Here is a 17,035-nt window from a genome sequence, read left to right as displayed (position 1 = left end):
GCCCTAAAGTGAAGGCCTTCTGGGAAATGATATATAATGAGTTGAAAAAGGTATTTAAGTATACCTTCACTAAGAAACCAGAGGCCTTCCTCCTGGGTATTGTCGGCCAGAAGGTGTTAAAGAAGGACCGAACATTTTTTATGTACGCAACAACAGCAGCAAGGATACTCATTGCCAAGAATTGGAAGACTCAAGATCTACCCACACTGGAAGAATGGCAGATGCAGCTGATAGACTATATGCAACTGGCAGAGATGACTGGCAGAATCCGAGACCTGGGAGAAGAAAGGATTGAAGAAGATTGGAAGAAATTTAAAATTTATTTACAAAAATATTGTAACTTGATTGAATGTTAAGAAGGATGCTTGATCATAAATAATTGGCCACCACTAAATTAGATTGGAATTTGATGATAAGTGAGATTAAGGAAAAGACAAACCCTTTGGGAGAACTATTAGATTATATTTAAATGAGTGGATATAAGATTGCAAACAAGATGATAATTTGCTTGAAAAAACTTTTTAACAATGTAAGTGGGAGCAGGAGACGTGAGGAAGTCTAAACAAGTTATGAAATTTTGTTATGATATAAGCAATGTTGTTTATTACTTATGTTTTTTTTCCCCACAAAAAATCTTAATAAATATTTATATAAAAAATAAATAAATAAAAGGACACATTCTACTCATGTAAAAGCACACTGATTCACGGACCATCCGCGGGCCGGATTGAGAAGGCGATTGGGCCAGATCCGGCCCCCGGGCCTTAGTTTGCCTACCCATGTCCTAAGGGTTGGGAGCTGCACTTTACTAACACCCATTAAAGGTGTTAAAGTCTCACTGGTAGTATGAAAACGGGAGCGGTTCTAAAGCCTTAGGAAATTCTACATTCAATGTTTCTGTTTATTTCATTTCTTTAAAAAATACTCTCCATTAATTTTGCACACCCTTTAGAACACAATAAAAGACAATAGGGAACCAATGGGAAATTACAATGTTATAGCTCACACTTTTTCCTTTAAGCTGTGGCTGGCTCCCTCGCTTTCCTGTCAACTGCAATTCACCCATCCTCCCTCTCCCCACCCCCCCTTTCTTTTTTCTTTCTGTTTTCTTCTCCCCCTAATATTATAAAAAAAAAAAAAGAAGGGGAAAAATGAGGTTTATCAGCTGGAGGAAGATGATGCGTGAGAATGACCCTGCAAGGATTACTCCCGCAACCTCTTGCAACACAGGCAGCTGTACGGGCATGGTGATGTGGTTCAAGAGGGGAGATAAATGGGGCTGATGGCAGAGCCCAGGCTTATTTTCCCTGGAAGGGGGAGTACAAGGCTGAATCCAACCCCCCACCACCACTCTGAGATTTTTCTACTCTTCCTTTCTGTTTGCTTGTGTGCTCAGCTTCATCCGAGGCATTATAAAAATGCTTCACTGTGACTGGAAATTCTGTTGGAGTGAAAGAGCTTTACAAAGCTGAACTGTTAGTTTAAGGCAGAGTTCGTTTTGTGTGGCCAGGCGGAGACCCCCCCCCCCGACCCCAGGCGACCCCCTGGAGGAATAATGACTCATGACAACGTGTTATGGCATTAAAATTGGCCACAACTTTGTCAAACTTTCAGATGTAGGGAGACCTTGGCTCAGGCGTTGGGCATTTATCCCTCCCAGACCCCGTCCGGGGATCTGGGGGACATCAGGGTTATCCAAACTGTGTGGGGATTGGGTTGGCTCTGGAAAACGTCTGTTCAAGAAGAGAGCCCATCCCACATTTTGCTGCAACGCAGGGGAGAGCACTGACAACCTAACGGCATATGGCCAGTGACTCCCTTCCACACAATTCCTTTAATGGGAAACCCTGGGATCACCACCACAGGGGGGGGGGGCATGGGTCACCGCTTCACCCCCCACCCATCCCCATTTAGGGAAGATAGACTAAAGGATTCCATCCAAGGCCTGAAAACGCCAAAGTTGTGACATGTTTGCTACGGGGAAGGCAAAACCTGCCAATGCAGGGAAATTCTTTCCCGGTCCCTCAATAGCAACCATCAATGACCACAGTAGCGCCCGCATATCTGTAAAGAAGAGATTAACCTGCAAAAGGAAGGTGTAAACTGAGGGTGGGTAGGGTGGGAGAAGCTCTGGAGCTGAATGAGGACTCCCAGGTAAGTTCTACCCTCTCTTGTGTGTGCAGGGTGGTCCTAACCCTACCTGGTCAACTCTCCTGGCAACACCTCCCCAGCTGGGATTGGCTAACTGTCTGGGGTTAGGTGGGAACCTCCAGGTATCCAGCTTGAGGAGGTGAAGCCAGGCTGACTTGCTTGGGAATTGTGTAGGGCCAGGGGGCTGCGCGCAACCACGCAAAAAGCGCCCCGCATTTGAGGTAGGGAGCGGTCATTACAAACAACAGCTTCTTTGCTGCTTAATTAACAAAAACCAGAGGTGCTTTACAAACTTGTAAACAAAACCTCTAGCCTATAAAACTTACCAAGATGAATTTTCTGAGGATTTTTATAGGCGATTCATAAATGAGTGTTTATTTTTCATTAAATACTTTTATTAATGTAAAATTAAAGGTACAAGCAGGAAGGAACATAACCCAACATTTTTATGCTGTTTAATTTCTTATATGTCAAATTCAGATATACAAAACTCTCTTCACCCACCAAATTGTGAAATTTGACTTTAATTTTTAAAATATTACTGTATCTTCTCTCTGTTTGGAAAAGACAACCTCCAGCTTGCTCCTATGTTTTGTAACTTTGATTATGTACTTCCCTCTTTGCTTGTACTTTTGATTTAACATTAGGTGGGCATTTATGAATTCCTTTTTCAGTTATTGTACACGACACCCTCACAAGCCCCAGTCCAGCACCAGTAGCACAATATTCTGCCCCATGGAATGACCTTTTTTTTTTTTTTAATGGAGCTGTTTCCATAAATTACCTTCCATTTGCTAGGCATTGTGGAAACAGGAAGAAATTTTAGACTTACAGGCACTACTATGCAATTTCAAGTCATGGACTCAGAATAAACCTCTTGGCCCCTTCTCCTGTCACATGAGCCTTGAAGTTTTTCCCCAAGGATACCTAGAATATGTAAAAGTTCCAGAAAAGGAGAAACAGCTGAGTCTGGCTTAGCCCACCGGTTCCCCAGTGACTGGGGTTGGGATTTCTGCGTGTGGCTATATCCCTGCTCCATCATCTCCGTCTCTCTCATTGCACTCCTCTTGTGGAGCCTTGTGCAAAGCTAGAGGACTGAGACCATAGTCCTCTTCTGTCCCATGCATGTCACAGAGAAGGGCAAGTGAAAGAATGCTTTCACTTCACCCTAGACTTCCTCGAAAGGAAGAAATGGCATCACCACCTCCTTTCTCGGGCACCCTGTGAAAGTGGTCTTTTCCGGCTTGCTGTGCGCCTCCTCTTTCTCACAGGGAAAGAGGAAGAGTGGGCAGCAAATTGAAACGGAATGACAAGCTCTTGGAATGGTGTTTATTGTGGGTGCATTCTACCACGTGTGTTAGTGGTGGGTTTATTCTTCTTTATTAGGACTCATGCACACTGGAGTTGAATGTCTTAGTGTGGACACAGTCTTAGTTATTCTGTCATGGGTTCCTAATGCCACCACATCACAGCTGTCCAGGGAGACTATAGCACAACCAAATACAACTCCGAACATTCATGGTATGAAAAGTTACAGGATTTCAGCAGGATGTTGGAGGATTTTCAGCGCTTGGTATCACTGCCTGGCTATTCCAGCAATTGAATCTGTGTTGGATCCGGGAATTAGAAAGGGGGCTCAGGAATAGAGCCTACCCTCTCAAACTCTTAACAATGTACTGCACAAATTAACAGTTAGGGTAATGTCAGGAAAACAGAATAATCTTAGTACCAAGAAGGGGAGTTCGTGTGCATACACATCCGACACTAGAATTACAGGAAGAAGGATTCTGGCCTAGGAGTCATCCCAGGACGCTTGCTTTTCAATTGCAAGAAATTCTTCTTAACGAGTCAGTAAAGGTAAAGGGACCCCTGACCATTAGGTCCAGTCGTGACCGACTCTGGGTTGCAGTGCTCATCTCGCTTTACTGGCCAAGGGAGCCGGCGTACAGCTTCCAGGTCATGTGGCCAGCATGACTAAGCCGCTTTTGGCAAAATCAGAGCAGCGCACAGAAACGCCATTTACCTTCCTGCCGGAGTGGTACCTATTTATCTACTTGCACTTTGACGTGCTTTTGAACTGCTAAGGTTGGCAGGAACAGGGACCGAGCTACGGGAGCTCACCCCATCGCAGGGATTCAAACCGCGACCTTCTGATCAGCATGTCCTAGGCTCTGTGGTTTAAACCACAACGCCACCCGCATCCCAACGAGTCAGTATTCTACCATGAATTCTCACCCCTCCCTGACACAGACACACGCGATCTGAGGTAGGAGGTATAGAGCAGTTTTGCTATAAAAGCTCAAATGCTATTTGTGTGAATGTGAGTGTGTAGCTGTGTACACGTTGCTAAGGTCTCGCCCTCCTTGAATATGGGTGAATGAGAGCAGAACCAGTTAAAACCTGAAACTCTGAAGATGGTTCTAGCTGTTTGTTCTTCAAGGAGAGATGATGGAAGCAGAGGACGTAGTCGTTTGCCAGGAAGGAGCCGTGAAACCTCACTAGCTCCTTCATTTCTCTCCCTCCCTCTCTCCCTCCCTCAACTCTTCTTTCGGTTTAAGCCAAACCCTGTCCTTGGAGTTCATTAAGCAAAGGGTGTGGTTTCACATGTTGTATTTGTTACTTCACATTCCACACCGCTACCTAAGCTCCACCCTTGCAATTGCCCTTGTGGGTTTTTTGGAGAAAGGTAACCTGCATTCAAGGGACGCAGGTGGCGCTGTGGGTTAAAGCCTCAGTGCCTAGGACTTGCCGATCGAAAGGTCGGCGGTTCGAATCCCTGCGGCGGGGTGCGCTCCTGCTGCTCGGTCCCAGCGCCTGCCAACCTAGCAGTTCGAAAGCACCTCCGGGTGCAAGTAGATAAATAGGGACCGCTTACCAGCAGGAAGGTAAACGGCGTTTCCGTGTGCGGCTCTGGCTCGCCAGATGCAGCTTTGTCACGCTGGCCACGTGACCCGGAAGTGTCTTCGGACAGCGCTGGCCCCTGGCCTCTTGAGTGAGATGGGCGCACAACCCCAGAGTCTGGCAAGACTGCCCCGTACGGGCAGGGGTACCTTTACCTTTACTTTACCTTTTAACCTGCATTCAAATGTTTTCAAATCAGGCTGGTTGCCGTGTAGCTTCATTTCTGAATCGGACAACATTTTAACCTGTTCAGAAGTCTCACACTCATGCAAGTAAAATATGGTGAACAGGTCATGAACTAAAAATGAACCTGGCAGCCAAAAGGCCAGTAAAACCAGGGCTTTTTTTCCAGCCAGAACTGCCCAGAACTCAGTTCCGGCATCTCTCAGGTGGGCACCATTGCCATTATAAGAGAACAAGGGAGGTGTTCAAGGTGAGTTCGGTGCACCTCTTTTTCTAGAAAAATAGCACTGAGTAAAACCAAACTTAAAGGGACACAGGTGGTGCTGTGGGTTAAACCACAGAGCCTAGGACTTGCCAATCAGAAGGTCGGCAGTTCAAATCCCTGTGACGGGGTGAGCTCCAGTTGCTCGGTCCTCGCTCCTACCAACCTAGCAGTTCGAAAGCACGTCAAAGTGCAAGTAGATAAATAGGTACCGCTCTGGGGGGAAGGTAAACGGTGTTTCCGTGCACTGCTCTGGTTCGCCAGAAGTGGCTTAGTCATGCTGGCCACATGACCCAGAAGCTGTCTGCGGACAAACGCCAGCTCCCTCGGCCCATAGAGCGAGATGAGCGCCGCAACCCCAGAGTCGGTCACGACTGGACCTAATGGTCAGGGGTCCCTTTAAAACCAAACTTAGTACAGCTCAGCTGCCATCCATTCCACTTGCACTGTGTTGCCTAGGAAGATGAAGGGCTTAATAGGGAATAAAGAGGATATACAGTGGTACCTCAGGTTAAGTACTTAATTCGTTCCGGAGGTCCATACTTAACCTGAAACTGTTCTTAACCTGAAGCACCACTTTAGCTAATGGAGCCTCCTGCTGCTGCCACACCGCCAGACCACAATTTCTGTTCTCATCCTGAAGCAAAGTTCTTAACCTGAAGCACTATTTCTGGTTTAGCAGAGTCTGTAACCTGAAGCGTATGTAACCTGAAGCATATGTAACCCGAGGTACCACTGTACATTGTGCAGAATAATACTTTGTGCATTTGTGCAACATTTTAGAGCATTCAAAACACTTCACATGCACAATCGCAGTAATTGTACAGAATATCTAAGCCTTCCCTTGCACTGCCAAAAGAAAATTTACAGTCCAATCCTAGCAATGTTTACAGAGTTCAGTAGGATTCACTTCCTTCCTAATATGTATGCTTACAATGTCAACGGGGGATGTGTGAGGCGGCCCAGCCTTGCCGGCCCAGGATCCTTTGGGAAGGGCAAGTTATAAATGCAATGAATAAGAATAACAGCCTCATGGTCAGAGCTCTGGGTCGGGCCCCACCTTGCTTCGAAGGATCCCTGCCTCAGACCCCGCATAGGAGCAACATTTGGAAATCCAAATATTCAGTCCTCCCATTGACTTTCATTGGGAAAATCAAGACAACAATGAACTGCTGGTTTTTGCAATTGGTACATAACATTTGGGGAAACTGTAGCTCCTCAAGGGGGAATTAATCCTGCAAGTTTTCAGACAGGTAGGCTCAGCGGTGTGTCCCCTGCCCACCGCTAGACCTCATGCTTCCCGAACTCCATGGTTGGCCACTTTAGCCTCTTGGGAAGGGGAAACTGAGAGCTAGCTGGGGGGGGGGGGAATCTGCTGCATTTCCACTGTTTTTGCCCTTGCTGCCTGATAGCTGGGACATGGCTGCCCTCTGGCCTGAGTGAGATTGACCAGTGAAGCCTCTTCAAGTGCTGGAGCAAATTGTTGGTGGTGTAATGCCCTGCTACTTCCCCCCATTAAAAGTCTGCTTGCAGTGATGGCAGATATCAATGGTGGGATCCATTCCCACCTTGCAGGAGACCCACATCATGCTCTGTCGCTTGTGTGGAGAATCAGGCTGGTGGCTACTCTCAGTCTGGAGGCTCAGAAGAGGACCAGTGTAGGGCTTAGTCGCGGGTGTGTGTGTGTCATCACAAGACCATTGGGGTATCTCCTGATGGCACTGGAGAGTGTGCCATCTGCTCCACTGTGCTCTTGACAGAAGCACTATTGCCTGCTGTCCATCAGTGGGCCAGGGTGAGGACCCCTCTCCTCTCCCACCAATGGTCCTGTCAGCTTGCTGCTGCTATTGCTTCCTGCCTCCTGAAACAATCTCCTGGCAGCTGGACCACTGGCCTTTCAGCCTGACTGGGCGACAAGAGTAAGTCTGGCCACTGGTGACGATGTAACTGGCAGCAATTCTGCCAACTCTGGCCATGGTGGCAACAATGACATGGAAGCTTCATAGAAGAATCCCTAGGCTGTATTCATAGAATCGTAGAATTGTAGAGTTGGGACCCAGAGGGTCATCTAGGTCAGGCATAGGCAAACTCAGCCCTCCAGTTGTTTTGAGACTACAATTCCCATCATCCCCCTGACCACTGGTCCTGTTAGCTAGGGATGATGGGAGTTGTAGTCCCAAAACATCTGGAGGGCCGAGCTTGCCTATGCCTGATCTAGGTCAACTCCCAGCCATGCAACTTAAGTATCCATGACAGATGGCCATCAAACTGCTTTAAAAAGTTCTAATGAAGGAGTATGCACCACTTTCCGAGGGTTTCCAAGGCAGGCACAGCACTCTGTCAACATTGGGATGCTGGCTGCCATTTTGAATCAAAATGACATACCAAAACGTGACTTTGGCCCAACTTTGTCCATTTCCTGACACAGATTTGGCCAAACTTGACTTGAGTTTTCTTTCTCCCCTGGCAACAGGCTGGTTCACACACTTGATGATTATCTGTAGCATCAAGTGAATACATTCCCTTTCTTTATTTCATAAAAATTATACATGGCTTGATTTTTTAATTTATTTTAAAAATCCTTTCAAGATAAAGAAAAGCAAGAAAAAAATTACAACCCTACTTTAAAACATACAAAAGTGAAAATACTAATACATTAATATTACCCCAACTTTCTACGCATCTGGGTAGGCTTCTTTAAGGAAGAAAGTTTATGGCAGGCACCAAAAATAAGCAGAAGGAAGGTGCCTTCTCAATAAGCAGGGAGTTCCAAAGTTTTTACAATTGCAGAACAGCTATTTATGTTGCACTTGTAGGAGTATCAATCAAAGAGGTCAAGTGGGCACATGTGGGACAATGTGATGTCGTAGGTAAAAGTGTCCCAAGTTGTTATGATTACATATGCTAATACAGTCATACCTTGGGTTGAATATGCTTCATATTGAGCGCATTCGAGTTGCGCTCCGCGGCAACCCAGAAGTAACGGAGCGTGTTACTCCTGGGTTTCGCCGCTCACGCATGCACAGACGCTCAAAATGATGTCACGCGCATGCGCAGAAGTGGCGAAAAGCGATGCGCGCATGTGCAGAAGTGCCGTCGCTAGTTACGTTTGCTTCTGGATGAGAACAGGGCTCTGGAACGAATATCCCTGTGGTTAAAGGTACAAGGATATTTAAAGACTGGCATAGGAAGATTTCCAAATTTATCTGGCAGGGCAAGAAACCAAGAATAAAATTTAAATTGCTGACTGATGTGAAGGAAAGGGGAGGTTTTGCCCTGCCAGACTTGAAGTTATATTATGAGGCGTCATGCCTATGCTGGGTAAAAACTTGGATAAAACTGCAAGACAAGGAAGTGCTAGACTTAGAGGGACATAACAACCGATTTGGGTGGCATGCCTATTTATGGCACGGGCGGAGGAAAGTGCATAAAGACTTTGGAAACCACATCTTTAGGGGTCCATTGATTGAGGTATGGGAGAGGTATAAAGACATGCTAGAACCCAAAACTCCCCATTGGCTGTCGCCACTAGAAGTCATGAGTGCCAAAAAGATTAATATGAGGACTAACTGGGCTACCTATGAACAACTGTTAATTAAAGAAGAAGGAAAGTGGAAAATGAAGCCGTACGAACTGGTCAAGGACCAAGTTTACGACTGGCTGCATTACTTCCAGACTAATGATATGTTCAGGAAAGATACTAAAGATAAAGGATATGCCGATAAAAATTCCAAATTCCAAAACGAGATACTGAATAACAATATAAAAACTTTGTCCAAAATGTACAACCAGTTACTGGATTGGAATTTAATTGACGAGGAAGTTAAGTCAGTAATGACATACTGGGCAAGAGATTTAGGCCGTAACATCTACTTTGAAGAATGGGAAAAACTTTGGAAACATCATCTCAAGTTCACGGCTTGCGTGACATTGAAGGAAAACTTAATGAAAATGTTCTACCGTTGGTATATGACCCCTGTAAAATTAGCTAGGATGTATGGATCTTGTAACAAGTGCTGGAAGTGCAAGAAAAGGGAGGGGACCTTCTACCATATGTGGTGGGAATGCCAGAAGGTTAAGGGGTTTTGGGAGAGTATATATAACGAAATGAAGAAAATTCTAAGATATGCCTTTGTTAAAAAACCAGAGGCCTTCTTGTTGGGATTGGTAGGAAGGGAGATAAAGAGGGAAGATTACAAGCTGTTTCAGTACGCAACAACGGCAGCAAGAGTCTTATTAGCTAAAAACTGGAAATCAGAGGGTCTACCGACAATCGAGGAATGGAGATCAAAACTATTAGAATATGCGGAGATGGATAGGATGACAGGGGAAATCAGATTTTTAAAGGATCAGAGGTTCACCAAAGATTGGGAAAATTTCACGAACTATCTGGAAAATCTAAGTGATGGACAGATAACACTAGTGGGTTTCAAAGGAGCTCTGTAAAAAGTAAAGGGTACTGTCTAAAGAGAAACGGGAGAATTAGGATGAATAATGGCATTACAAACTAAGAACTGCGAAATTCCAAAAAAGATTAGTATGGATGATTTGTGGAAAGGTTGAAGGAAGTCACATTTAAAAATCTGTGAAAGTAACAATCGAATCTGTATATCTTATTTTTGTATTTTGAATTATGCAAACTAATAAAAATCATGCATTGGAGAACAGGGCTCTGGAACGGATCCTGTTCACATCCCAAGGTACCACTGTAATAACACCTTGAAATTGTCTGGGCAGCAAATCAGCAACCAATGCTGAGCACAGGTGTTATATGTGACAGGGCCTCACTCCTGTCAGCAATGGTGCTGCAGCATTCTTCACTAACTGAAGCCGCCTGATTAAGCACATGGGAAGCCCCACATCAAGCACATTGCAGTAATCCATTCTTTCAGTAAGCGACACATGAATTACTGTGGCTAGGCATTTGTGACTCAGCCGTCACAAATCACCTCACGTCACCTCAAATGCTGTGTTTTGCATTTCACACATTCAGCTGCTAGTCATCCAGTAGTGATAAACGGTGTTTGTGAAATCTCAATAGATCAGGAGCCTTGTGGACAATCGTGGACAATCCTTTTGTGTGTGTAATTCAGCAATAAACATGTTCTTTACATGTCATGGCTGCAGTTGGAATCTGCTGAAACGGATAAAGATCACTAGCAAAATATGTGCCATTATGATTTGAGGGGGAGAAATGGAAAAGAGGCGTATCATCCTGCGCCCTGGAAGAAAGGAAAGGAGGAGAGACAGAGACACAGTGTCTATGGAAATGAGAGATCGCAATCCACCAGCGTTTTTATCCAATGAGTGAAGTGAAGAGCTGCAAGGGATAAATGAGTTGTTTGGACACCAGGTAATATCAATCCCTATCAGGGGCCTGCATGGCATAGTTCATAGCTTCTCTGAGTTATTCAAGCCCCTTCACCACAGCAAGGCAGTGATCCATGAAGGGATCCGTATAGTTAAAGCTATGGTTTTTCCAGTAGTGATGTATGGAAGTGAGAGCTGGACCATCAAGAAGGCTGATCGCCGAAGAATTGATGCTTTTGAATTATGGTGCTGGAGGAGACTCTTGAGAGTCCCATGGACTGCAAGAAGATCAAACCTCTCCATTCTGAAGGAAATCAGCCCTGAGTGCTCACTGGAAGGACAGATCCTGAAGCTGAGGCTTCAATACTTTGGCCACCTCATGAGAAGAGAAGACTCCCTGGAAAAGACCCTGATGTTGGGAAAGATGGAGGGCACAAGGAGAAGGGGACGACAGAGGACCAGATGGTTGGACAGTGTTCTCGAAGCTACCAGCATGAGTTTGACCAAACTGCAGGAGGCAGTGGAAGACAGGAGTGCCTGGCGTGCTCTGGTCCATGGAGTCACGAAGAGTCGGACACAACTAAACGACTAAACAACACCAACAAAAAATTAAACATTAAAAGCTTCCCTAAACAGGGCTGCCTTCAGATGTCTTCTAAAAGTCAGATCGTTGTTTATTTCCTTGACATCTGCTGGGAGGGCATTCCACAGGGCGGGTGCCACTACCGAGAAGGCCCTCTGCCTGGTTCCCTGTAACTTGGCTTCTCGCAGCAAGGGAACCACCAGAAGGACCTCGGCGCTGGACCTCAGTCCTTATGCCTGCAGTACATATTACCAACTGAAGGGATACAGACCCCACAAGCTGCAGCACCATTGCTAGGAAGCCTCAAGAGATCCAGCACCAGTTACACTTTCTGGTGACCTGAGCTGCTCCTCCAAAGCTCCTCCAAAGCCATCCTGTTTATGGAGTGGTCTTTGGTAGCTGCTAATTCAGACAGCCAATCAATGCTCAAGGCCTCTCGTTTGCATGAAAATGCTTCTGGAAGGAAGCATGAAGAAAGTTGCTAGGCCTCTTGCCCAATATACACTCTCACACCGTGTCTTGTCTGCCTCAGGAACCTGGCATGAGATCCAGACTTGGTGGACCAAAGAGCAGCAAAACTTCTTCCAGCTGTGTTACTTAGCATGTAGAGAGCACCTTCAGGTGTTCAAAAGGCTTCAAGTGTATGATTACCTTGCTGTAATCATTACAACACTCCTACAAAGCAGGTCCCTATCAATCCCATATTGCACGAAGGGGGCCGAGGCAGATAGTAAAGCTACTCTAACAACTCATGCACACTTAGCCTTGCTTCACATTTCTAGGTACAGATCTGTGCTTTAAAGCTCCCTGTCTGAGTGCTTTTTTTGTGGGAGGCACTGCTTTCCTCAGAAAAGCTTACTCATTGCAACTGAATCAGTGCAAATGGCAATCTGCGGAAAACCTGAATGGCCACTTGTTCCAATTCAGCAGTAAAGAGCAGCTTTTCCTTGAGGAAAGTGGCAGGGGTGGGGGAAAGCACTCAGACATGGACCAGGAAATCACAGGTTTGTGCATGTGACACACGGGGCAAAAAGTGAGTGTGTAAAGTGAGTTTATAGAAGAAGTGAGCTTTGAAGTATGGACCTCCTCCAATTGACATAGCTCAGTGTCTTAGCCACAAGCCAAGTACCATAAGTGTCTGCTTTGTTCACTAGCCTCTAGCACCGTGGGCAGCTGGATTTTGCTCACTAAATTCTTAACCGCTGCTCAGCAAAATGATGGAGAATGTTTATTTTCCATTTCAAAGCAACCTCTCTTACTAAAATGCAGGTTAAAAAACACCAAGCGGATGGATAATAAAACATGCTGTGTCCGTTCAAAATGTTTCACATACATTATTTCAGCAACACTTAACGGCACCCCGTAAGGCTTGCCAGTATTATTTCCCCCATAAACACTGAAACAGAGACAAGGAAGGCTTATCTGAGCCTATCTAGTAACTTTTACGCCAGAAGTAGGATTTGCACGATGGGTTTTCTGGTTCATAGCTGGACCAGAAAGTACCAGGACTTGTTCTGAGTACTATGATGCTAATTCTAGTGATAAATTATACTTATCATGTATATAGCACATTCAGGGGTTCAAAATGTTTCATTGAAGAAGCAAAGAGCACCAGGGCTTTTTCTGAGTATTATGAAGCATAGCTTAGCTATTGTACTACAGTAGTTGTCCTAATGCAAGAAGAACAAACCTATCCATTCTGAAGGAAATCAGCCCTGAGTGCTCACTGGAAGGACAGATCCTGAAGCTGAGGCTCCAATACTTTGGCCACCTCATGAGAAGAGAAGACTCCCTGGAAAAGACCCTGATGTTGGGAAAGATGGAGGGTACAAGGAGAAGGGGACAACAGAGGATGAGATGGTTGGACAGTGTTCTCAAAGCTACAAACATGAGTTTGACCAAACTGCAGGAGGCAGTGGAAGACAGGAGTGCCTGGCGTGCTCTGGTCCAGGGGGTCACGAAGAGTTGGACACGACTAAACGACTAAACAACAACAAGTTGTCCTAATACCTTGCTGGATCAGACCAAAAGTCCATCCAACTCAACAGTTTGTCTGCAACAACCCCCAGGCTCAGGCAAGACATAAAGATATGGCCTTCTCTTCTTAGGTATTTCCATCGGTGGGCAATACTTATAGGCCTGCTGCTCCTGAACATGGAGGTTCCCCATGCCTATAAGAAGCACAGAGTTCTTCAGTATGCAACTCACACCCTGTACAAAGCAATTAACTCAAATTCTGAGACCCCAGCCGAGTAATTCAAAATACATGTTACCTTCTTTGGCTGCCTCCGATAGCAATGCATCCTGTTCTTTGTTCCTTTGTATCCCATTTGCTCTAATCCAGTAATGCACACAAGCCACTCACACAATAAGGTCTATGAGAATTCCAGAGGACTTCCCCTTGCCCCTAAGCAAGGGTTTAGTGGCCAGGCCTGCATCAGCGAGACAGTCTTACTGCACTGCTTGGCAGAGGAAGGAGGGCTTGGTAGTTGATGCAAGCACACGGGGTTTTGTAAGCAAGGTATCCGTGAGTGCAGCTCCTGGGGATCCTGCAGGATAAACCGAGAGGGAGCCTGGGAAGGGCTCGTAGCCAGCAGACTCTTCAGAAGCCACCGTTGTGGAGTTGTTCTCTCCCCCGTCTTCCTGCATCACATCCGAACAGGGAAATAAAAGAATCCAGCTCTGTTTGCTTACAGCTCCTTTCTTGAGCCACTCCTTCATTGTGCCTGAGCGGAAGCCAGGACATTGGGCAACGCCGAAGGTCGAGTCTAAACACCAGCCAGCTATGAGTAAGTTGCATTAAAAGTATATGCCATTTCTATTCTTGGAGGGTTTTTTCCTCCTCCTGTGACATCATCATCAGCATCAGGAAATTTCACCACACTGAGCTGCACTCCACGTTTGTGGCTGCAGCAGACGGTGGGGGGAGGGGGCAGCACAGGAAAAAGAACAATCGGTTGGTAAATAGGAAACTTTCCACACTGAATAGGGAATGAGCAGAAAGTCACCCAGTTCACATTTGAATATAATCTGTGCTTCGGATCAAAATACACAAACTGAAATGAACCTTTGAAAGTTGAACTTCTTCCAGTTTTGCAGTGCAGCTCTTCAAAGTGTGGAAAAAGTATACATTGAGGGAAACTCTGTACATAAAATACATACATTACTGCAAATAATGTACAATATTGCATTATATGCTGGGAAATTGCTTGCAAAAATGCACAAGAAGTGTGTGAATTTTCATGTGAACTTTTTTTTTTTTTAGGAACAAATTGCCAACTGATGCAGAAATGGAAAAATGGGAAACTGAAATTGACAGATTCATCAGTTTCTGCTGTTGAAGCCAGCCATGAGCAGCCTGACATTGACTTGCAAGTCTTGTTCACCATCACTGCCTGTTGCATTGTGCAGAGGCGACACACACTGAAACTCCAGGCAGCCAACACCAAGATGCTTTGGAACACAAGCATCACTTAGGGCAGAGGTTTCAACCATGGCTCCATGGCGTCCATGGCGTCCATGGCTCCCTTGACCAAATGCAATCACTCTGCGGCACCCCTGTGGGGCTCAGGAGCCCAGTTAGGACACCCTTTGCCTGCAGAGCTGGTAGCTTCTCAACCTTTTTCGAACACCCTCCCCTTCTCTCCTCTCCCCTCTCCTTGGGAGTCCTCTAGGCGGGCAGCTGCTTCTGTCCCTGAGTCTCTGAGCTGCCCCTGCCCCAAAGAGAACATGGAGTGCAACCATTTGCGGAGCTTATAGCCAGGGCTGCGGCAATAAACAGCTGTGCAAGCCTTTGAGAGGCAGACACATGAGAGGGCATCAGAGGAGGGAGGGAAGGAAAGAGGGACAGAGGCCAGTGTTGCCCACGGCACCCCTGACCATCATTCAAGGCACCCCAGGGTGCCACGACACATTGGTCGATAACCACTGACTTAAAGGTGGACAAACGCTGGCTCCTTCGGCCTATAGAGTGAGATGAGCATGCAACCCCAGAGTAAAGTTACACCTACTAGGTCTAGTTGTGGACGACTCTGGGGTTGCGCGCTCATCTCGCTCTATATGCCGAGGGAGCCAGCGTTTGTCCGCAGACAGCTTCTGGGTCATGTGGCCAGCGTGACTAAGCCACTTCTGGCGAAACCAGAGCAGCGCACAAAAACCCAGTTTACCTTCCCACCGGAGTGGTACCTATTTATCTACTTGCACTTTGATGTGCTTTTGAACTGCTAGGTTGGCAGGAGCAACGGGAGCTCACCCTGTCACAGGGATTCGAACCGCCGACCTTCTGACCGGCAAGCCCTAGGCTCTGTGGTTAGACCACAGTGCCACCCGTGTCCCTCAACCACTGACTTAGGGAGAAGCATTCAAGCAGTAATCATCTTCATGACAACCAATCAGTCTTCTTAGCAAAATGATTGTGCACCGTCATGCTCTCTCCCTGCTCCACCAACGGGACCCCGTAGATCAGGGGTGATGAACCGCCTGTCTAACGGGTGAGCACAGCCCTTCAAGAATCTCTAGCCAGCCTTGGTGACTCTCTCCAAGCCACACTCCTCAGGCCATGCCCCTCTCTGGCCCTGCTCAAGTGCTTTTGCTTGTGGAGAATGCATGCTTGGACTGTGGCGATGCTTTTTCCTTGGCGGAAAGGCACGTGGCGGTGTGTGTGTTTGTATGTGTTTACATGCATGCGCAGCTCTGTTGCATGGCTGGAATGCAATCCATGGTACGAAGGCAAATGACGTTTCCCTTGCTCTGCCCACCTTTGCCTCTCGCCTCACCCACCAGTGGCATGCAGCGCATGATGGAATGTAGCCCTCTGGCTGAAACACCCCTGCCAGAGACCAGGGTGTTCTCTCCTCCCTCAGCATCCCTCAGCTGGGGTCTGGGCAGGGCATGCTACATCATGACAGCTGGAAGGATAGTGATTTATTAAATGTATTTGGCTGATCATCAAAAAATAATCTAGGTGGCTTAGAAAGCAAAAACAAACACCATACGTACAAAACAAAACACAGAGTATAATGATTAAGATGGTAAAAACCAACGGCATAAAGCTTTCCTTCCAGTGGAGACGGAATAAAACCATGCGCAACTCAGCATAAAACCACACAAAGAGTTATTTAAAACCACATTTTTAAAAGGGACAGTGCAGGGTTGATTTTAGAAATGCAAACTTGAAAGGCCTGAGTAAATGAAGTGAATGAATAAGAAGATGAAGAATGTCTTAGGTGGCCCTCCCCCGGGGAGGATGTTCCTAGTGATGTTAAATTCCTGAGAATAATCTTTTGTATTATTCTCGAGAATTTAACATCACTAATTGTTCCAAAAGGAAGCTGCCACCACCGAAAAGTCCCTCATTTTCTTAGCTATCCACCTCACACCGCTTATCAGAGGACTTCAGGGATGGGAAATGCATTTGGCCTGTATTTTAGTCCAAACCAACCTACCGGTAATCTGCACGTCCTTTCCCAGTAAGCATATTTGCCATCATATTTTATAACGCAGCTCTACAGCCAACCAATATGCATAAGAATGCATTGTTTTAGCGATCCCCCCTCCCAAATGCATATATTAGACACAATGGTGTATAAAATGTCAATATGAGGAGACAGGCACTGAAAAATGAATACAGTTTTTGTGCAGACTTA

General features: G+C 46.1%; 1 protein-coding gene across 2 annotated transcripts in view; it reads right to left on the bottom strand.

Annotated features, from left to right (window-relative positions):
* Positions 1-17,035, bottom strand: part of LOC310844568 (uncharacterized protein) — a 63,661-nt gene that overhangs the window by 32,081 nt on the left and 14,545 nt on the right. The window contains exon 1 of one of the 2 annotated variants that reach the window (XM_083738711.1): positions 13,664-14,350. The exons of the other annotated variant lie outside the window; for it this stretch is intronic. Within the exon in view, the coding sequence (XP_083594837.1) occupies positions 13,664-13,720 (57 nt within the window). The 5' untranslated portion in view covers positions 13,721-14,350. Of the gene's footprint in view, positions 1-13,663; positions 14,351-17,035 lie in introns of those variants that run through there. 2 annotated transcript variants of the gene reach the window in all.

This window comes from Podarcis gaigeae (assembly GCF_964106915.1).
Source record: "Podarcis gaigeae genome assembly, chromosome: 5".
NCBI classification, from domain to species: domain Eukaryota; kingdom Metazoa; phylum Chordata; class Lepidosauria; order Squamata; family Lacertidae; genus Podarcis; species Podarcis gaigeae.
This window is presented reverse-complemented; position numbering and strand designations above follow the sequence as displayed.